This window comes from Meleagris gallopavo, chromosome 11, assembly GCF_905368555.1.
Source record: "Meleagris gallopavo chromosome 11, MGAL_WU_HG_1.1, whole genome shotgun sequence".
In the NCBI taxonomy this organism is placed as follows: Eukaryota; Metazoa; Chordata; class Aves; order Galliformes; family Phasianidae; genus Meleagris; species Meleagris gallopavo.
Window position 1 is genome coordinate 21397756 of NC_139414.1, and position 22495 is coordinate 21420250.

At 41.5% G+C, this 22495-nt stretch overlaps 1 protein-coding gene across 1 annotated transcript; it reads left to right on the forward strand.

Moving 5' to 3' along the window:
- Positions 1–5575: 5575 nt before the first annotated feature.
- NMD3 (NMD3 ribosome export adaptor) lies at positions 5576–15669 on the forward strand. Its single transcript, XM_003209224.5, has 15 exons — positions 5576–5717; positions 5796–5930; positions 8154–8250; positions 8519–8599; positions 8861–8989; positions 9451–9541; positions 9695–9773; positions 10080–10176; positions 10452–10569; positions 11140–11285; positions 11752–11864; positions 12717–12789; positions 13316–13422; positions 14223–14293; positions 14717–15669. The coding sequence occupies exons 1-15, from the start codon at positions 5674–5676 to the stop codon at positions 14848–14850; spliced, it is 1515 nt and encodes a 504-aa protein (XP_003209272.1). The 5' UTR covers positions 5576–5673; the 3' UTR covers positions 14851–15669.
- Positions 15670–22495: the final 6826 nt, after the last annotated feature.

Below are 22495 nucleotides of genomic sequence, written 5' to 3' on the forward strand. Positions count from 1 at the left end.
GCCAAGCACCCCATCCTCCTCTTCCATGTCTGCCTTCTATTTGCAAGGTGGGATCGCTGTTCCTGTTTGTTTTAGCTTTTGTTTTAACCAATAGCATCTCCTTTCCTTTCTGCTCCTCCTCCCCTATGAGCCATCAATCTTTGGCTCTTCCAACCATTAATGGGCCTCCAACATTCATTCTCCTGCTGTTTTCACCCACACATCCCAACCAAAGACAGGGGATACCAGCTTGTTTCTAGAGCAAGCTGACCAAACTCTGTCCTGACTTTTTCTCTGCTTGGTTCTGTCTCCAGCCAGCGAGACTGGGACACATCAACACCATCCACAGTTTTTATGCACAGGTTTCTAACAGACATGATGTGCAATCCATTTTACCTGTACATCGCTCTCTTTATGTTCTCACAGAGGAGAACTCAAAGTGCTAACATCTGACACTACAAGTTCTACAGCAAGACATGCATTTACCAATGGCAGTGCCCAGTGTTCCCACTGCCCTGGCTCCTCTCCTGGCAGTTCCAAGCCTTTGAGCACAGCACACCTTTCACCAGGTCTCCTTTAGCCCACTGATGACTTTAGATGGTTATAGATGAAAATGGAGGATTACAAAAGATGGATGGAAAGCAAACAGCTACCGTACAATAGTCTCTAAGATTCTTTTTATGACCCGATGAACAAATATTTACCTTTTTATAACAAATATTTCTGAGGTTCAGGTCTAGTGCATCCTGTTACAAGCAACAAGCAGTCCAGTAGTAAAGCAAGACTTCCTGGTTCCCATCCGTACTTTTGCTTAAAATTAAATCTTTGCCGTGGCTGTACCTCAGCCCTGGTAAACAAGGCTGGGCTGAGTGATGAGAACAGTCACAGTCTTTCACACTAAAAGAGAAAGCTGACAGTGAGAGGTGGGTAAGTTGGATAGATCCATGGGAATTGGCAGCACCCTACACAGGTTCTTGTATGCCAACCCCACAGGACGGTGTTCCTGAAAAGCAGTCTCCACAACAAAGCAGAAGTGCCAAGTATTACAAAGCAAGGGGGAATTAATCAGTAAAGAGGGTCTCCTTGACAATACACTACATTCACAAAACAGTGTCGAGGCTGAGGATGTCTTCCAGCATAAGACAGCTGGGCCTCTGACTGCAGTAGCAGGACAGGGTTTAGCACACAGCTGGCACCTTGGGAGCATCCACACTCCTTTGATGTCCAGCAAGACTGAGAATTACCTCCCTCTGCTGACAAAAGGCAGCACTGACCCGTGGTGCTGTGGTACCCTTTGCACAACCTGAGATTAACCTGCTGCTCTCTTCAACGTTATTCAAGAAGGACATCCTCACTTCCAAACCATGCTGTATCGAATAAACCTTACATGCAAATTCCACACGATGCATTACTTAATTAAAGGAAACTGAACCGCAGATCCCTGCGTTGCAACCAAGCTCATTAAAGCTTGATGATGTAAGGCACAGGTTTTATCTAATGATCAGCTGCAGGTGGAGTGGCACAATATGCAGATCACTGCTGCAAAGCTATTTTAAAGCAGTTTCGTCTCAGATCTCTTTGTTCTTGCCTCTGAAGTTCAGCACTAAAAATGTTTGTGGATCACACAGTAAATTGGATCGCTAATTGGGTTCCTTAGAAGGAACTGAAGAAATAGGCAAAAAAGTGGAAAATAATTGGAGCACTATCCCAGTACATTCAGAGCAGATTATATCCCAGAAAGCAGTGCTTGGAAGTGTCATGTCTCAGAGGAATCAGGTGATGTTATTCCTCCCATCCACAGCAGCCCTCGAGGCCACAGACGACAAGCTGAGCAGCACCCCTTCCCAAACACAGTCTTGCAGGCATTGCATTGCTGAAAGTATTAGTCTGCAACTTCCAGCTGCAACAAACAGGCCATAACCAGATGAATCCTCTACTGTAGCTGCAGAAACAGGGCTGCACAGGAGGAACAGCCAGCAGGAGATAAGAAAGCGGCCAAGAACAGCAGCAATCCATGCAGGGGAAGCGAGGATGCCCTGCAGCCCAGCACACAGGAACTACTGCTGCCTTTTGGGGGAGAAGATATTAAACATGGAAGCTGAAAGGAGGTAGCAACCTGCACACAGGCAAAGCACAGACTGCTCCCATAGAAGAAGGCCTCCTCCAGCTCTCAGATGCCCTGCATCCTCAGCTGCTCCCTTGGCCACAGCCCCACTTTCATTTCCTCACTCTGAGCACTGAATAAGCTTTGGTTATTGGTCAGCTCTCCGAACGGAAACTACTTCAATCCTCCCAATTATTATTTGATGCAATAGGAAAATGAGTGAAACTGTTAGGAATGCATGCTTGTTTAGAACTTTGATAGCTAAAAAATAGAGTTATTATCATCACACTCCTAATAAAAAAAGTAAATTTGTCCATAGTTCCTATTGCACAGCCTTTCCCATGTATCCATGTATATTTTTACTATATTTCTAGTTACATCATGGCATTTTTATTGCTCTCTTGATAGCACCAAACATCCTAGAAGCTGCAAATGCTGCTCTGTATCCCAAATTTATTTCACAGCAAATATTAAAACCAAACTCGTTTAAAAATCGCGTGTTTGCTTTTGCCCATCACGTGTAAGTTAACCTGTCAATGAAAAGAGTGGGCCAGAACAGGCCAACTCATCCAGCACATGCTGCTTTCTGCTGGGAGGTCAGAGCAGCTCTGCAAGGAGCCCCAGAGGTTTCTCTGGGAGCTTCATGGGCTCCTTCCCTCCATCAGTTTGTATGAGGGAATAGTGACCTCAGGCGGTCTGTTAAATTTACCACAGGATCATCTTTTGCATGAATTTTTCATCTCTGCTTCTTCCACTCATTGAAGTTCCTATTGCAAATGAAGGCTCTGCAGCCAGCTGTTGTGGCTGGCACAGCTCCACCAGCACTGCTCTGGCTTTGGACACATTCAAGCAAACCACGTACAGCTACTGACTCAAGGGGCCAGTCATCTGCCTGTAAGAATATGAGCAAACCTGCATTCAAAGTGTTTATAAATGATGTGCTTGCTTTCCCCGCACAGTGCACAGATCCCTTCTAAGCTGGCTGTGTTCAGCAGCTCAGAGACTGAGCAGTACTTTCAAAGGTCAGCTACAAACTCTATTGCACACGGTAGGATAAACACATCTTGATTTGCATCGTCCATATAATTCAGCTGTCGGTGTGCACGCTGGTTCAATATTTGTATCACCTAATGAGTAGAAACAAAGCATAACACAGCGTAGGCTGAAGAAGCATGCTTAGGTAACAGTACATAAAAAGACCCTAAGGATTATGATGGGAACAGCAGAAAACTTTCATGTGGCATAAATATTTTGTTCTCACTGAAGAACAGCAGAAGGAAGGATAAGAAATGATTGCAAACTGAATGTGCTTTCCAGCAGGGTACAATTCCAGCAGATGCCTACATTCACCAGACAGCGCCTTACTAGCAACAACTCCTGGCTCTTTTCTACTTAGATTTCTACTGGCTTTTATGCATATTTTAATTGGTTTTGGATTCTGTAGCAAATTAGAAGAAACTGAGATATTTAAAACTTCACTTTATCTTCCACTGTAGCCTCAGCCTTTGGAGAACCCCCACGTTTCAGAAGAGATGTGCACAAAGATGGGATGCAAGGGGACAGAAACTTGCAGGTCTGGGACGCTGCAGAGCAGTGGCACTCACACACCTCCCCAGGACTCACTGAGGCCACGACAACACTCCCCATAGGAAATAATTACTTTTTATTGTGTTCCTTCTGTGCCATGATGAGGACATCACTTTAAGATGCATTAGTGGCTTAAGTAATACCCTCTGAAATGTTCCTGTACCTAATTGTGACCTTAGAGCAGCCAGCAGTGCTCTCCCCATTTGAACAAGTGGAGCTCCACACAGACACAGATGCAAAGAAAAAAAGGTGCAACAAAAACCTGTGCACGCTGCTTGTCATGCTTCAGGCCTGCAGGAGCCCTGTGGAGTAATTAACAACACGCCATGTGCTGCAATGCCACGTCAGCTTCAGACAGCAGCAGTCACAGAAGGAGAAGCACCGTTTTTCACCCTCACCCATTCCACTCTCAATCATTACTACTGGAGTAGCTGGGAGGGGAGAGCTGACAGCTTTATCACCCAAGCTGCCAGAATGCACAAAGCCTTCTCGAAATTCACGGCAGTGCTTGCACAGTTCCATAACTCCTGCAGCTCCTGGGTGAAAAGAGAAATTAAATGGAGCTGTAAGAACTGCAAAGAAGCTCAGAGGAGCACAACTGGTGTCATTGTGAGAACTCAGCTAGCCCAGCAAAGGAGGATGTGCCAAAATGGAAAAAAAAAACAAAAACCACCAAGTCAGGCAGTGTGACAGCCTGTGATTTTCAGTCCCTAAGGCAACTCTTCCTGTCAGGATACCATCGCATTAAGCAGACCACATGCAATGTGTTGATGAATTCTGCTCTATTTTTTTCTGCTGCATAAAAACAAATTGCAGGAATCATAGAATCATGGAACGGCCTGGGTTGAAAAGGACCACAATGATTATCTAGTTCTAACCTCCTGCTGTGTGCAGGGTCACCAACCAGCAGCCCAGGCTGCCCAGAGCCACATCCAGCCTGGCCTTGAATGCCTCCAGGAATGGGGCATCCATAGCCCCCTTGGGCAACCTGTTCCAGTGCCTCACCACCCTCTGGGTGAAAAACCTCCTCCTAATATCTAACCTAAAGAAAACCAATGCTGACCTGAAACTATACATACTTTAATGTCCTGACAATTCAGTGAGGAGCTCTTATCCGATGGGAATGGTTGGTTATTGTAAACCACGCGTGGAAGATAAGCCAAACATTCCATACCAAGTCCTCCTTGTTTGATAATGACTTCAAACCAAACCACTGCTGCTGTGATCCAGGGTGAGTTTAGGTTGGATATCAGGAAAAACTTCTTTACAGAAAGGGTTGATAAGCACTGGAATGGGCTGCCCAGGGAGGTGGTTGAGTCACCATCCCTGGATGTGTTTAAAATCCGTTTGGATGTGGTGCTCAGGGCCATGATTTAGCAGAGGGTTGTTAGGGTAGTGTGGTTGTGGTTGGACTCGATGATCTTTGAGGTCTTTTCCAACCTGAGCCATTCTGTGATTCTATGATCCTCAGGCAGGCAGGCTGATTGTAGCTCCTGGCGACACAAGTTCACACCACAGTGTGTGAATTAAAAAAATTACTTTTCCAACTAATTCTATTAGAAACAATAAAAAATGTAACACCGACACAAACCAGCAGAAGACAAAAGTTGGAAGGAAAACTGAAGTGGGGAGTTTTGCCAGGAGAAACTACATTACATCCTGACGGTGGATCTCTCTGAGTATACTACAGCAATTTAAACACTTCATTCACAGAAACAAGTTCATTTTTTTGTGTTTTTTTTTTTCCGAGGAGAGACCTCTCAGACCCCCTCAGACCCCACCGCTCCACGACACCGCCAGGCGTTTCCCTGAGGTGAACTCATTCACACACGCACATACATGGCGGAGGCTCCACAGCGCCCTCTGGCGGCGGCACTGCCGCCATCCCTCCCGCTCTCCTCCCCTTCCTCTCCCGCCCGGAACCCGGCACTGCCTTCCTCCCCACTCCGTGCCGTTTCCAGGCCGCGTGTTCCCGCTGCCGGCCTCCGCGTTCCCCGCTGGCCATGGAATACCTGGCGGCTCCCGCGGCTCCCACGCAGGGCAACATGTGAGTGGAGAAGCCGGGCTCGGTGTAACCCCTGCGGGGGCTGCGGTCGTTGACTCTCTTCTGCTCTCTGTCCCACAGCCTCTGCTGCCACTGCGGCGTGCCCATCCCGCCCAACCCGGCCAACATGTGCGTGGGATGCCTGCGGGCACGCGTGGACATCACGGAAGGCATCCCTAAACAGCTCGGCGTCAGCTTCTGCAAGCAGTGCGAGAGGTGGGGGCCGCGCGAGAGGCGCGGGAGCTGGAGCTGCGCCGCCGCGTGCCGGGCTCTGAGCGCTGCTGGGTGACCCTGTGCACTGTGGGCAGCGGCCCTGAGGGCCTTGAAGTGTCGCTCCCAACATAAAACGGTCTCTAATTCTAACAGCGTACGTGGGATATGCTTGCAGTCAGGGCTGTCAGCCGATGGGAAGTCCTGCAGCTCTCACTTGCTTTCCTGAGTGTGATCAAATATGATAAAATAGCTCTTGCACCATCCACTCAATTCTGAGTGTTACAGCCAATATTCTGCCCCCCCCTCCACTCAATTTGCAGTGTTACATCCCATATTCTGCCCCCACTCCACTCAATTTGCAATGTTACATCCTATATTCTGCCCCCCCCCACTCAATTCTGAGTGTTACAGCCAATATTCTGCCCCCCCTCCACTCAATTTGCAGTGTTACATTCAATATTCTGCCCCCCCCACTCAATTTGCAGTGTTACATCCAATATTGTGCCCCCATTCAATTCTGAGTATTACATCCAATATTCTGTCCCCTCCCACTCAATTCAGAGTGTTACATCCAATATTCTGTCCCCCCTACTCAATTCAGACTGTTACATCCAATATTCTGCCCCCCTACTCAATTCAGACTGTTACATCCAATATTCTGCCCCCCCTACTCAATTCAGACTGTTACATCCAATATTCTGCCCCCCCTACTCAATTCAGACTGTTGCATCCAATATTCTGCCCCCCCTACTCAATTCAGACTGTTACATCCAATATTCTGCCCCCCTACTCAATTCAGACTGTTACATCCAATATTCTGCCCCCTCATTCAATTTGCAGTGTTAATCCAATATTCTGCCCCCCCCCCTCAATTCAGAGTGTTACATCCAATATTCTGTCCCCCCCACTCACTTTGCAGTGTTACATCCTATATTCTGCCCCCATTATTCAATTCTGAGTGTTACATCCAATATTCTCCCCCATACACACTCAATTTGCAGTGTTACAGCCAACATTGTGCCCCCCTACTCAATTTGCAGTGTTAATCCAATATTCTGCCCCCCCCCATCAATTCAGAGTGTTACATCCAATGTTCTACCCCCATAAGTTTCTTTTTGGGAATGAACACTACAGAGCACAGCAGGAGGTGATCCTCCCCCCCCATTCTGCCCTGGTGAGGCCACATTTATTGCATTGTGCCCAGTTCTGGGCTCCCCGGTTCAAAAAGGACAGAGGTCTCCCAGAAGGAGTCTGGCAGAGGGCCACAAAGATGGTGCAGGGCCTGGAGCATCTCCTGTGTGAAGAAAGGCTGAGTGACCTAGGGCTGTCCAGCCCGGGGAAAAGAAGACTGAAGGGGATCTGATTCATGTTTATAAATATCTGGAGGGAGGTGGGAGGCAAAGCAGATAAGGACAGGCTCTTCTCAGGGCTGCATAGCGATAGGACAGGGAGTAGCGGCCTAAAAGTTGAACATAATTCTATTTAGACACGTGAAAGAGCTGCTTTTCAGTAAAAGTGATGGAGCACTGGAACAGATTGCCCAGAGAGGTGGTGCAGTCTCCTTCTATGGAGCTGTTCAAGATCATCTGGATACCTGTCTGTGCAACCTGCTGTAGGGAACCTGCTTTAACAGAGAGGTTGGACTCGATTGTTTCTTGAAGTCCCTTCCAATCCCTGCAATTCTGTGATTTTTTACTGTATAAGGATTTATCACCCTGCCATACTGCAGGCAGACTGCAGGTGCCAGCATCACACCAGCTTTGGTACTGCCACACGCTCAAATCTGTCAGCTATTTGGAGATGGTTTTAGAGCTGAGGGATCAGTGTGGATGTGGAAATCATCCTTGTGGAAATCTTTGGGATGTTATTGAAGTGAAATAGTATGCAGACAGCTATTGAGCTAGTAACAGCACGCTGTAGGTATGTTGGTTGCTCTTTTTACCCACTGCATTCATCTCTTTCTTTTATGGAAGTAGGAAGGTGTTATTTATGGCCAGGAAGTTTGAAATGAATGACACTGTGGTCTCTGAAAGAAAAAAGACAACAAATTGGTGAGGGTGGCAAAAAAATTTGAATGCTTAAATCTTAATTGTACCAGTTGTATCAGAAGTTGGAGCTGCACGCCTGGTGTTCACATTGCAAGTTTGGGAAGTAGTTTCTTACCTTTTGAATGATGTAGTTTGCTGCAGCCACATCATATGCCTCAATATGCTTTTTTTATTACAGGTATCTTCAGCCTCCAGGAACTTGGATTCAGTGTGCCTTAGAATCAAGAGAGCTTCTTGCTTTGTGTCTTAAAAAAATCAAAGCTTCACTTAGCAAGGTGGGTAATGAATCTATTAGTCTTTCACAATGTGTCTGTGAGCAGTAATAAAGTAAAATCTGGCTAACTCATGCTGGGTTTCATTCTTCCAGAGTAGCCATTTGTGTTGGCATAGAGGTTATTAAGTGAGTGAGTATTTATAGTGAACACAGATAATAGCAGTCTGATCTTCATTGGAAGAAAAATGAGCTATACCATAAGCTTGTGTCTTCTGTTAGCTAGAGCTGCTCATTCTTAAGGCTGAGCCCTTGTTTGTTCCCACTGGCAGGTCCGGCTGATCGATGCAGGCTTTATTTGGACTGAACCACATTCTAAGAGATTGAAGCTGAAACTGACTGTTCAGAAGGAGGTAACAGAAGTATAGCAATCTGTGTGTAGGTTTTTTTTTTAAAGCTTCTGTGGCAAACAGTATCCTTGTTATTGGTTTGGTTTTTTCCTGCTGTTTAGATAAGTGGTTCTCTCCAATAAAATGCAGCATGTGTTTAATGGCTTCTCTTGACAAAATGTTGATTTGCTTAAACTTAAATTGTGATGATCAGAACCCAGATGGCAAAATTTGAAGAATGTTATCAGCCGTCCCTGTATAACTGTCTAAACTTCTGTTTTGCAGGTGATAAATGGAGCAGTTCTTCAGCAAGTGTTTGTGGTGGAATACCTGATTCAGCCACAGATGTGTGAAGACTGTCATAGGATTGAAGCTAAGGATTTCTGGAAAGCTGTGGTTCAAGTCAGGCAAAAGGTAGAGGCAAACTGAGTTTTCACTTTTTGATGGCAGTGCAATAACGCAGAGAAATCTTTGAATGACTTTCTGAAATCTTTTTTCTGTTGTCCAGTATTATTAATATGCCCCTTTTTAAGCGATGGCTTGCAGATGGATCTTATGTGAATTTTTAAATATCCTTCCTTCTGTATTTTAAGGCACTGCTGGAAACAGTGGAACAAATTGTTTATAAATATTTAAATGTTCTTTAAAGAAAAAAGATATCTGTAGCAACAGGCTATGCAAAAAAAAGAAACAGAAGCCTTAAATAATTTGGTATAAATAGAGCACATCTCTGAAGTCTTTTTCGTTGGGATAGACTTTGGACTCTTCCTTTTCTAGATGATCTCTTCATATAAACATTTATTCTCCAGCAATTCTGCATTTGCTCTTGGTGATTCTTAAATGACATTGATGGATTTATTTTGGCTTTGTTATAGACTCTGCACAAAAAGACTTTCTACTATTTGGAGCAGCTGATTTTAAAACACAGACTTCATCAAAATACACTTCGCATCAAGGAAATCCACGGTAAGTGAGATGGCTTGTTAATCTGGAGATAAAATAGACAAACCTGGATTATGTTGCTTGCATTTATAGTTATGTACAAGTAACCAGAAGAATGTTCTTTTCAAATGCATTGCACAGGTTCATCAGGCTTTTTTTTTTTTTTTTTTCTTTCAGATGGCCTGGATTTTTATTATTCTTCGAAGCAACACGCTCAGAAGATGGTAGACTTTCTTCAGTGTACAGTTCCATCTAGGTACATCATTTACATCTATTGCCCTCCCCAAAACCTTTTGGGAAGTATCTGTTATCCCTCATTTTAAACAAATTATGTGAGTGAAAGTGTAACGTGCCTGTGTGTGTTCTAATTCAATAGACAAAACCCCTTCTGCAGAAGTGTCATGTTTTCTATTTGGGTATTGTGAAACTACCCTTCATGAATTTTTGTAATTCCTTAATGAATTTGCTGTTTGTAGCTATGTGCTGCACTTAGTGCTGGTTATCTTCTCTCTCAACTAATGTCTTTCTTGCTGCTTGAAGGCTCTCTTTTTGTGTTCTTTAGGTCGAAATCATCCCAGCGCTTGACTTCACACGATATTCATAGTAATGTCTACAACTACAAAAGCACTTTCTCCGTGGAAATTGTTCCAGTATGCAAGGTGGTTTATTTCCTGTTTCATCTCCAGGGTATTGTATGAAGTGGATGGAGTTTGGTTTTGCTGTCAGAGACATTATTTATTTATGTGTAGGAGGACAGGAGGGTTTAGTCCCCAGTGAGCTTGAAACTTAACTAGCGGGTATTGTCAAGTTATGGGAGGATGTTGGGTGGGGATCTGAAAATCTAAAATTTAAAAATCCATGTTTCTGATTTCTTTAAAGGCTTGATTAAAAATTCAAGAAATGTGAACTTAAGACATGTTCTCTTTGCGTGCAGGACAATGTTGTATGTCTGTCACCAAAACTGGCACAGAGTCTTGGTAACATGAGCCAGATCTGTGTCTGCATTAGAGTAACAAGTACTGTCCACCTCATTGATCCTAGCACTCTGCAGAGTAAGTTGTGATTTTTTTTCTGCAATATGGCAACATGTTGAAAATCTGCTGGGAAAATTATTTACATAAAATCTTGTATTTTTGCACCTTACTGTTATAAAAGTATTTGTGCACTTGCTGACAGAAATTGAATAGCAAACAAAGACCAAACTCTTCTCTAAACCTAATTTCCTTAGTGTCCTAGGCAAATGTGCAAGGTTAGTACTAGGTTTGTGGATGGTGTAGTGCTCTGCCAAGCACTTAGATTTGTCTCTCAAATGAGAGGACCTCTCTGTATTTGTTAATGTGTATGTGATGCAAAATACCTCTAATAATACATCCCAGAGAATGATTTGTGTGCATAAAAGTCTGTGCTTCAGACACGTGATATGTGACTTGTCTGTCACAGATCATCAACTGCTGTCATAGCCAGAGTTTACCATATGTATTGTGTTCCAAATAGTTTGTTCTCATAACAGTCTTGAACAGAATGCATTGTAGTTGCCTATGTTTTGGTTAATGCTTCGTTTTAATTATCTGAAAGAAACTTTCTGCCTTGTGATTGTCTTTGCTGGTTCTTGTTTTTTTCAGTTGCTGAAATTGATGGAAATACCTACTGGCGCCATCCTTTCAATAGCTTGTTCAACCCAAAGCAGCTTGAAGAATTTATTGTTATGGACATCAATCGAGTTCAAGAAAAGAAGAAACCTGCAGGTGCAGGGGCAAGATCAAATAAAGTAAGAGTTCCTGTGGATGTTGTTTTGTTTGGGAGATTATGAAGATGTGAGTTCCACTTTTAAGTTATTTTCTTTTGAAGAGTTTAAGCCCTACTTACTAGTGCCATTACAGAAATCATTATTCTATATTAGTTGTGCAACTCTTCAATTACTGTCCTTTTTTCTGAAGCATACAAAACTTTTTTTTTTTAAATCAGAATTAGTGAACGAGAGTCACTATGAGCTTTTTCTCATTCAAAGGATAAAAGTAGTAGAAAGTTACAAAGTAAAAAGGTGATTGCCCTGTTTATTTCCTTCGTTTTGTAAAGATGAGAAAATAACAGTAGCAAGCAGTGTGTTGGATTTCTATTATAGAAAGCTTAATTGCAGCTGTAGTTAACACGCTAATGTAGCAGTACGAATGTTTTAACAGCACAGAAGGTTAAGATGTGTTTATTACAAGCATGTTTATTTTTCATTCCTCAAGCACACACTGGCTGAAGCCTGGGTAAAGAAAACCTCGGAGCTGAATACAGATCATCAGTATTTCTGCTGCACTCACTTGGGACACATTCTAAATCACGGAGACCTTGTCTTGGGGTCTGTTCTGTTTCTTGGTTTTGATTTGAATGAGCTATTCCGTAGGAGTTTGTGTTTGAGCCTTGCAGCAGGAATTTTGGTGTTGGGCTTGCGCTGGAAGCTTGAAAGGTTTCTGTGTGTGACCGTGGAAAGGAAGTTTTGAGTCTCTCAGGAGCAAACACGAAATAAAATCTGATGACTTACTTTTATTATTAATTTGGTAGGGAGCTGGAATGGTTTTTTCAGTTCATACTGTTGACTTGGATTCTGTACATGCCTGTATATTATCAAAAAAGTTGTGAATTTCCTAAATGAGATCTGCAGAAGGGATAGAATCTTTCATCTTGGCCATGAAGAGATGGTTATAATACAGTAAAACTTCTAGCAGAACTCATGCCATAAAACTAGCTGCTAGTTGACTTCTAAAATGCAGATGAAAATAACAGTTCAGACACAGATGAGAGAGATTTTGAAAATACGAGGCAAGATCAAAGTAAGTTGAAGGCATATGACCTTTTTGCTTAAATGTGAGTATTGCATACAGCAGTGACAAATGTGAAATGTTTTTAAGATGGGGCTTGGTCAGTGATTCTCAGTAAGTGGGCATAAACATGAATGTTTTGAGGTCAGCAGAACCTCAGGATGTGTGCAGCTTGCTCTATGAGTTCCTCAGTTATGTCAAGTGCATATTGATGTGGATTTCTTCTTTTCTCTGTCATTAGTTTGGAAACATTCGTTTTTCTGAGGAGCTGTAACTGAGACTATGGTCTTTTAATACAGACATTACATTTGCTCTTTAATACCAGCATATAAAACCTTGACTTCGTTTTTCTGTACTTAAATAAAAGTATGAACTACCTGTTTTCATTTTAGATTTGACTTGGCCAACTGTAACTTGAATGATGAGTTTGTGAATAAGATGAGCCCACACAATGTCCCTGACGTGGTAAGATTATTTTCTTTCTTTGTACAAATTTCTCAGCATTGCTCAGGAAAATGAAGTGGTTTTCTGTCAAATACACATTGGTTGCCTCTGCTCAAGGAAGTAAATGTTAATGTTGAAACTTGAATAGAATCCAATCAGTGAGAATTAATTTCTCGCTACTTATATTTTAGAGTGGTGTTTAAATAATACATTTACCTAAACCTATCTTATTCATTGTTGTTCAAATTGCCCTGTGTGATGAAAACTCTTACATCTCCAGGCTATGCCTCTTCAGGAAATAAAAGTTTCCAAACACTTTGGTTTGAAAAATGCTGTATGAATTCTATTTTAAACTTTTTAGTGCCAGACTGCCAAAAGTACAGGTGTCATATGTTACTGTCTTCAGTTTGTAAGACTGAGTCTGCTGTTTGTTCTAATTTTACAGTTGCCCAAATCTAGACTTGGGTGTTGCTTTGGTTTTTTTTTTAAAGCGTGTCATGAGTTGCATATTATGGTGTGTGTAAATATCTGTGGGTTTCCACTGTAGGTATTGATAAAGAAGAGCTATGACCGTGCGAAGCGCCAGCATCGCAGAAACTGGAAACTGAAAGAGCTGGAAAGAGACAGAGAAGGCATGGATACAGATGATGAAAGGTATCAGCTGTGAAGCTTTGAAGTCCTTTCTACCTTGGATAGCATGCTAAGTCTGAAAATACCATTTACCACTCTCTGCTAAGGATAAAACCCTTGGTGTAATGCCTTACTGACTGTTGAAGGGGCACAAGTGAATGCTGCTGGTTCTGTAGGGGTGTGATGATGGCTGATAAAATAGGACAGGTTCTAAACAATACAGTCTTTGCATCTTTCCTAGTGCAGGAAGTGTTTAAACATATGTATGCACTTTACTTATGCTTTTAGAATATTCTATCCTGACTGCTAAGTTTTCGGGGAAGGTGGATGGATACTGAGGTGGCTGGTGGGGGGTCAAGGAATGAACTAAATCCTGAATCTTAAAGATAACCCTGCAAACAGATTTATTCATTTACGTGAGACGAATGATGAATATCAGAGCTATTGTACCTTATGGCTGCTGTTTTTTTTTTAGCTAAGGGTTGCTTTTGTGAAAACATGTTCGTCATAGTGTGTTCCATGGCAAAGCTGAAACAGCAGCAGCAGATAACAAATAATGTCTAATAGAGTAGAAAAAATGAGGCAATTAGAGTTAAATGAGGACAGGCAATTTACACATATTTTGGAAACGAGTAGGTGCTAATAGTAATCAAAATAAAATGGAAAAAAGGCAGAAAGAATGAGTTGACAATGTAAGAATGTTATCAGCAGACACAACTGAAGGACTGCAGTCCTTTTTTGGAGCTTTTTTCTTTTGATTTGTTTTTATAAATTTGCATAAATGCAAAGGGAAAGTGAGTAAATACATTAAACCTTGTTTACAGACAATACCAGGACTTCCTTGAAGATCTGGAAGAAGATGAAGCCATAAGGAAAAACATCAACATTTACAGAAGTAAGGCCTCTTTTACGATTGAATTGCATGCAATTTGATCATAACTATTTGAGTAAAAATATTCTTGCTGAAGCTCTGTACTTGGATCTTTGAACTGCTCATTCTTGGAGTAATGCTGTAATGTAACAGCATGAGGTATCTCACTTGCACTGAGTGATGTTCATGTCGCTTGCTTACCTTTAACATAGAGATAAAGCCTTTTTCCTGGACTCTCATAACCTGTGCTGGGTAAAAAACAGGAAAATTAACTTGGCATCTTCCAAGAAGGCAAGCATTAGTTTTTGGAGTTGGATTTTTTGGGGGAGTTTATTTGCTTGTTGCTTGTTTTCTGTCACTTGGGGTTGTTCAGGTTGCTCCGGTTTTTGTTTCTTTTGCTTAGCTGTTCTTTTTTTTGGTTCATGTTTTTTTAATTGACTTTTTTAGATGTAGATGTTCCAGTGGAGAGTGACACGGATGATGATGGGGCCCCTCGGATCAGTCTGTCTGAAATGCTGGAGGATCTCCATATCTCTGAGGATGCCACTGGTGGGGAAGGAGCAAATATGATGACAGAATAAGCATAGTGCATTAAGCAGTGCAGTTAGTATTTGCCTGGGGAGGAAAATGTTCCCCATATAAGCAAACATTATGAACTGTGATCACATGAATATGAAAAGTAATGTTTTATCTACAGCCATACCTCTAAATCACATTTCTGAATTAGTATTTCATATATAATTATCTAGAAGATCAGTGGTTGCACTTAAGCTTCTGTGCAAACACTGTCATATAAGTTCCACAAGTTCTTCTCGTCTCTGAGTGTTTTCTCCTTGCAACTTCTTGTAAGGTGAAGACCAGGTGACTAACTTCAGTTGTATCCACTGAGAGTATTAATTGTTCTGTACCTGAGATTGCTAATAAAGAAAAATGTCCATCAGGAGAGATTTTGTTCTGATTTGCTACACTTGTAGGTATAATACCTTACCTACTGTTTATTGTTTTCATTTATTTACCTGAAATGGATTTTTCCTGTCTTAATGTTTTTGGCACAGTGATTTATTGAAGCCTTTTATTATGATGATAGTTTATTCCATATAACAGTATTCTGGGGAGGTTTAAGAATTTTCTGATCCTGTCAATAAGGGAATTCCAAATATTTGTGTTACGTACACAAAAAAGCTTTGTTGTAAATTGATTGAACACGCAGCCCCCAGTCAGAAAGATTTGAGACTTCTTTTAAATGGTAATGAATATTGTATTGTACTATATTTCATGCTTGTATCAGTGGATTAAATGCATAATCTCTGATTAATACACTGAGAGATACTATACATAAAGATTTTTTTTGTCTCAAAGTCTGCCTGAGTTTTCGCAGGTAATAAATTGGTTGGACAACAGTTGACTTCTCTTTGTCTTAATCTCACTCCAGATATATACCATGAATCACCTCACCTGTGATAACTGGAGCAAGATATATACCCAGTATGAACTGTGAAAAAAACTATACAAATGTTTTTGTTCCATCATTATTTAAGTAAATGTTAAAATGAAATTTATCTCTGCTGTAAACCCAGATAGAACGTAAGTGTTATAGTAGAACATTACGTACTGATGGAGTGTAAAACATCTGGTTTTAATTCTGTTGACTGAACTGGTGGTGTGCCATAGAAGGCAAGGGGGAAAAAAGGAAAGTGTGGAAAGTTAGCTTTGATGCAGTAAAATTCTGAGCCTGCTGTAGGCATTATTAGCAGCTTAGCCATCCTGTAGAACTGTCTTTTATAGTGTGTTTGGGTCACACTAAGCTCTCCTGCATCCTCCTTGAGGAGCTTTGTCAGAATTTTTACTATGAAAAAGAACAATCATGAGAAATCCATAAAGTTGCCAAAAAGTGAAGGTGTGGTTTATCTCGTGACAGTAGTTCAGTATAGGAAAGGTATAAAGCTTTTTTTTTTTTTTAAATGTAAATGAGAATACAGCTGCATGGCTAGCCTTAATTATCACTGCAACAAGAATGGTTTTGCTGTATTGATTTTTTTTTAACATATTTTACTTCTATCTGCACCTGCCAGTAGTGGTGGGAAATTGAGATAAGCTCAAATCTAGTGACTCTTGGCCCAGGTCTATGGAAGTGGAAGAACTTTAATTAGCCATAACATGTAACAGCCAGTATGTTCCATGACTGGATCAGATGTGTTCTGAGTTGTGATTTTTCTGACAAAGGTAAAAATGATCAATCCTTTCTTGCACATGCTTTGATAATAAGCTTCCTGTTGGCAGCAGAGAGGGAGTTGTAATAAAAACCTGTTTTAAACTGTGCTGTTTTGATCAACTCCCTTCCTCCCTAATGTTTTCCTTCATACTAGCCTTCAGTAATTTCAGATGTATTGCTGTCTTATCTGTCAATCTGCTTGTTATTGGAGACGTCTGTCTTCTTTGTTCCCCTATGGTCTGTTACTGGTCTGTATTAGATTTCAAGCATCTTTCAGCAAGTCTTGTCTGGAAAGATGTTTAGGTATGGGTGCTAGACAAACCAGTCAGAAAGCCGAGTCTATTGTTTGCTAGCTGGTAACACATAGTAACAGCTCTCCAGTGGGTGCCTAAGATGTGTGTGTACTTGAAACCCAGGTTAGCTCTCATTTTAGGTTCTCAAATTTACAGATTCCCTTTAATATGTCAACAGTTGGGAGCCAGAAGAGGCTCAGATGGTGTACGGCCAGTGAAGGCAAGATCTTCTCAGTGACACCGGATAAGTAATGTGATAAAAGGTACTTAATTCACAGTAGAGAAAAGGCTGCTATGTAACCTGCATCTCCTGAAAATCTCCACCTGTGGATTAAGCCACAGGTTAAAGAGAAAGCACCTTTCTTTATACAGCAGAGAAGCTGCTCCAGGATTCGAGTCATAACTTCTTAATGGTTTGCGTGCAGCTTCTGATGAATTTTGAATTGGAAGAGTTGAAACATAACATCCCTCGAGTCTACTTGGGGAAGAGAGCGTTTGCTTTTGAGATGTGAATGTTATATACATATGCATACAGCTTTGTACAGAGTATGTGTGATAGCAAGTACCGAGCAGTAGTAGTAATTTATGGATAGCAATACAGATTTAAAAGGGTTGTTGGTATCTGAAATAGTTGTGATGGTTGTGTGCTTGTCACATGTGGTAAGCTAGTAAAAGATGAAAAAGAAGGAATACTTTTAAAGTATTTAGGGAGGAAAAATAAAAGCATAGCCAGCTGAAGAGATTCTGTTTCAGCAGAGAAGAAAAGTTTTGTCCTTCAAAACAACTAGTGTGTTGTTCTTTCAGAAGGAAGGCTTTCACAATGAGAAACCAAATAAGCTTCTTACAGACTTTAACCCCTGTCACCCTAATTCTCCTGTTTAGAAAGACTTACGTTTCACGTTTTTCCCCCAGTCAGTTACTGAGGGGAAGAAGGGAGACAAGGAAAATGAAAAACTAGATTTAAACCTTCTGGGTTTTTATTGCTGAATTTGCATTTAGTTTAATTAGTGTTTGAGGGGTTCCGTTTCCTTTGTGAATGTGCACAGTAGTTCCTGTCAGCACTTGATGTATTACCATGATTCTTGATCATTTAAACACAAATCAGAGTTCTTCTATCAGAAAACAAATCTCTTGTCGTGGGAATTATTCCAGTCTGTGTCCTAAGGAGCTACCAAGGGCTGCTGTGCCGGCTCCTGAGACTGCAGCTCCAGGAATCTGCTGTGGCAGCAGAAATTTCCTATTCTCCTTTGGAAGTTGTCATAGAAGGCTTGAGATGTTCTTGTGATGAATGTGATAGTCCACCTGATGTCACTATTCCTTCGTGTTAATGGCATGGAGTGCAGCAGTCTGTTCAGTTGTAACGAAAAGTCAGCAAAACTTGGTTCAGTTCTTGTTCATGCCAGTGTAGTTCCTGATGTGTTATTTTGAACCTAAATGAAAATAGCACCACCTTAACAGAAAATAAGACAAAAGCTTTGATCGAGATGTTTAAGGACTTCTGGCAGTCTGCTCCTTCTGCTGACAGATTTGCCTTTGCACTTTGCCACGGCCACTTATTTTAGCTGCATGCTCCCAGAGCAGTTAAATATAGGAGTGAGACTTGTGTTGGGTTTCAGAGATTTTTGGCAATGTTTGCTATAGCTCATTCCAGAATATAGTCATGTAGCAATGAATACTACTATCAGAATTTACCAAGGTTTAAGTTTTCCATACTCAATCTTCTTCATGAGCTTAGGATGGGAGTCTGGTTAAAACAAGAGGCAAGAGGTGAGATTTAAAACTTGCCAGAATTTCCATTCCATGCTAAAAGCAAAGCATAATCAAGAAAGAAAAGTGTCTTTGTGTAGTTCAAATAATCAACTTTATAAAGTGAAACAATTATCTATGACACATATATCCACAACTAATGCAAATTCTCACACCAACTAAGGGAGTGCTTTACATTGCTAAGAACTGAAAGGACTTGAAAAATCAATCAGTGTTCAGGGACAAGTTTTGTAAGAAACTCCTTAAGCTGTAAATTTTGGGGGTAAGCTGCTTGTGTACTGCTTAGCATGGTGTGACTGGATGCTATATGCTTTATTACACATGCTCATTCGTTCTTCAGCCCTCAGTCATAAATTAAAGCTCTGGGTTTGTTAGAGATTTTTTTTCTTAAAAGATGAAGGCTAATATTCAAACTAATCCAGACTTATGTCCTTTAGGAGCTTGGAGTGGAAGTGTTCCAACAGTCAGATTTACATAGCGTGATACAAAGGTTCCATGATGCCCTGTGGAAGCCATAGTTAGAGATAAGCATGCAGATTGCCAGCATAGCAAACACAGAGAATTCATCCCAAAGGCCCAGGTTTGGAGAAGCTGGCACACAGAGCCAGGAGGTGCCAGGGGAGCTAGCCTGGTAGAAGCATTTGTAGGAGTGCCAGCAAGAGCAGTTGTGCTGGGGCAGCTGTCCCAACGAGCACACAGAGGCAGCTGCTCCACAGCCTTCTGGAATCACCAGGTCCTGGTGCCTGTTCCCATATCCACTGTGCTGAGCTCCCCGGAATGGTGCATAGATGGTTTCGCCTAAGATGCAGTTCCAGCGAAAGGATGCATGTGCTCCAAGTAGGGTTTAACAGGGATTGTCTCCAGTGGAAATGGTGGAAATGTTGAGACAGCTGCTGTTTAACCTTGGCAGCCTCTGAATTCTGAATATAGCTTGTTTGTTTACCTTGGTGTCTTGACTGTTTGAAATTTCTCTTTCCTGAAACACATTGCTTGCGTTCTGACAGGATGCAAGATGCATACAAAATCACCTAATCTTGAAACAATGTTCAGGTTTCTAATGCAATTTTAATAATGCAATAATCATAAATCATGTTCTGGTGTTACTCTGGCTTTAATGCATCCCTCCATTACACAGATAAATAAGCCATGCATGGGTGTATAATGGTAAGCAGTTTTAGTTGCCTTCAAGTAAGTCTTCCAAGACTAAAGTCTGTTACACAGCATGAATACTCAGGTTTTGGTTTTGCTTGTTTCTGAGAGAGAAGTGACCATTTGTATAGGCTGAGCAGCAGTTTAGGGCAATTTTCATTAAACATTTGGGAAATATTTTGTGAGGAATAGAATATGTTTGGGGCCTGTGGAGACTTAATCATGTGGAAGTGGTAAAGCCAGATAGTGCCAGTAACAGTCTGAGTCCAGCAACCCTCCCTGGTGACAACATGATGGCTTTATATGAACCAGTTTTTCTCTAGATTTTTAAAGTTTTTTATATTGATGTACACCTCTGAAGTCAGTATATGTAGGATTGGACCATTTTTAAATGATGCTTCTCAACAGCCTATTTTAATTTGCTGGGTGGCATTCTGCATGCCTCTACATGAAATGTGCAGAGCAAAGCAACAGAAAGGTTTGTTTGGTCTCTAAGCAGAATCCTCCAAGAGCTGGTGCCCACCAGCAGAGCCCACAAAGATTTTCTAGCTGCTGACTGCTGCTTTGTGCACAGTTTGATCCTCGGTCCCTTGCACTCCTTGTCCCAGCTCCAACGCACCTGTTGCCCCAAGGACTTGGCAGCTCTGGAGCAAAGTGACTTGTAGTCCTCATGTACTGTGTGGGCAAGGTGGCTGCATTTTGTGTTTCAGATTGGAAGCTATGCACCCATTATAAGATGAGGAGATAACAGGTCACTACAATCCCTTCGCCTGCACACAGAAAGAGAAAATGCTGTCTTAGAGATACAAACGCTGTCTTAGTGGAAACTTTCGATACAAATTCTTCCTCTAGCTGGCTAAACCTTCTCATCTCTCTTCCTGACAGCCTGAACCTCAAGCTGTTGTGTGGGGTGGATCACGAACTCTCAAATGAATATTTTAGTTCTACTTGCTGATTGCAAATTGATTTAAGCGAGGTCAGAAATCACATGCCTGTTGAACATTCACACACTTGTAGGCTCATTTTCTATTTTCCTGCCAGATGTGTCCTTACAGAGGAGCATTCTCAGTGGGAGAGTTGCAGAGATCCAGCCTTACCCCTAGAACTTTCCATGTGTTGGAGAACTTCAGTGACAGATGTGAGTGTAATGCATGTCAAAAGGATGAGGTGTTTGGAGCAGTCTTCCCTGTACTGCATGAATGCCTCCTCCTTTTAAGGCAGCCATGTGCTAGCACTGGCTGTTTGTGTAAACTCAGCCAGAAAACATAATTCCTGAATTCATGTGGGATAGGCTGGAGATAAGCCCTCAGTCCTAACCCTCCATTCAGGTAGGCAGGAGTTGTAACAACATACTTGTTTAGGCACCTTAAGTCTGGAAAACTGCTGGAAGGGTTTCCCTGTAAATACTTGTATTTTGGAGATATCATTCAGGAAGTACTTTTCTACAACAAATAAGACTGTTAGTAGGCTGTTGCATGAAGCAGTTGGAGCTAAGTGTTAAAGTTAGGCAGAAAGGTTCAGCCAAGCAAGACTGGCTAACTTAAGGTCAGCTTTCTAAAAACATACAGGTCTTCTGTGAACTCAACGTTGTTCTAAATACACATATGCAAGATGAAAAGGAGTATGTTCTGTGGGATGTATAGGCTAGAAAGTGCTGACAAGTTTGTCTTAGGAACAGGATTTTCAAGTCAGATAACAAATAGCTAAGATAAGAACTCAAATTACATTCAGATGTAAATAGTAGCATAGACAAAATGCTTATGTCGTCATAGCAAAACCAATAAAAGTAACAATAAGGAACATGAACTTATCTTAGGCCTCAAAAACTGTTAGCAGCAGTGGAAATAAAGTTCTGCACAAAAAAAAATATATCATTATCTTCATTGCTTTTAGGAGCTTTAAATATTTTGATCAATAAATTGTTTTATGAGAGGTAAGCTATGAAAGTCCTATAACAATAAACCTTCTAATACAAGGAATGTATTAGAGTTGTAATCACACAGATCACAGTGAGATGCATAAGGTATTTGGATTTAGCAGGTCTTTATTATCTAGTTACTTGGTTTCACCTTCCTTGAACCAGTGCTACTAAGTTATGCCATTTAACTATGAGAATCCTTTTTAGAAGCCAGTGAAGCAGGGCTATGAACGGTGCTTCGTGTCACCAATTTTCTTTCTAGATCAGAACTATTCACAAAGATGGGAATGGGAATGACATTAGAATAGTTATATGTCAGAAACTAATTTTGTTCAATTAACACTGCTTGTTTAGGTCCACATTTGTGAATACTAACATGAATTCATTTATTGATAGAAAGTCACTGAGTAAATACATTCAGCATATACAAGTGTACACTGGGGTTAACAGCCCTGGAAGAAAACAAGAAGTAGCTCTTATTCCCGCATCTGAATGTTAGTAAAAACCTGCAAACAGCACCACCACACAACCCTATCTTCCTCCATGCACACACACCCAAATGCCCAACCCTCACTGACAGAGGAAGACAGGTGTGTGGAATTAGTTACTGTCTCATGTGGCAGGCATTGATGTTAAGGAACTGATACTCACTTGTTAAGCAAGCAAATCTTCTGACATTAATGTTTAGGAGATTAATAAACCATCCAGCATCTAAGAACCAACCTTCTACTCGTGTAGACTGTGCGTGTGCATGTATGTATCTATGTGCAAAAACTCTGCAGAGAACTGGCTGCATGCCTACATGGGAAAGCATGGGGGGAGTGCTGGTTTTTAATAAGGTATCCCTTGTGTCAAGTGTTCCTGATGCAACTGTTGTAGCAAAGATG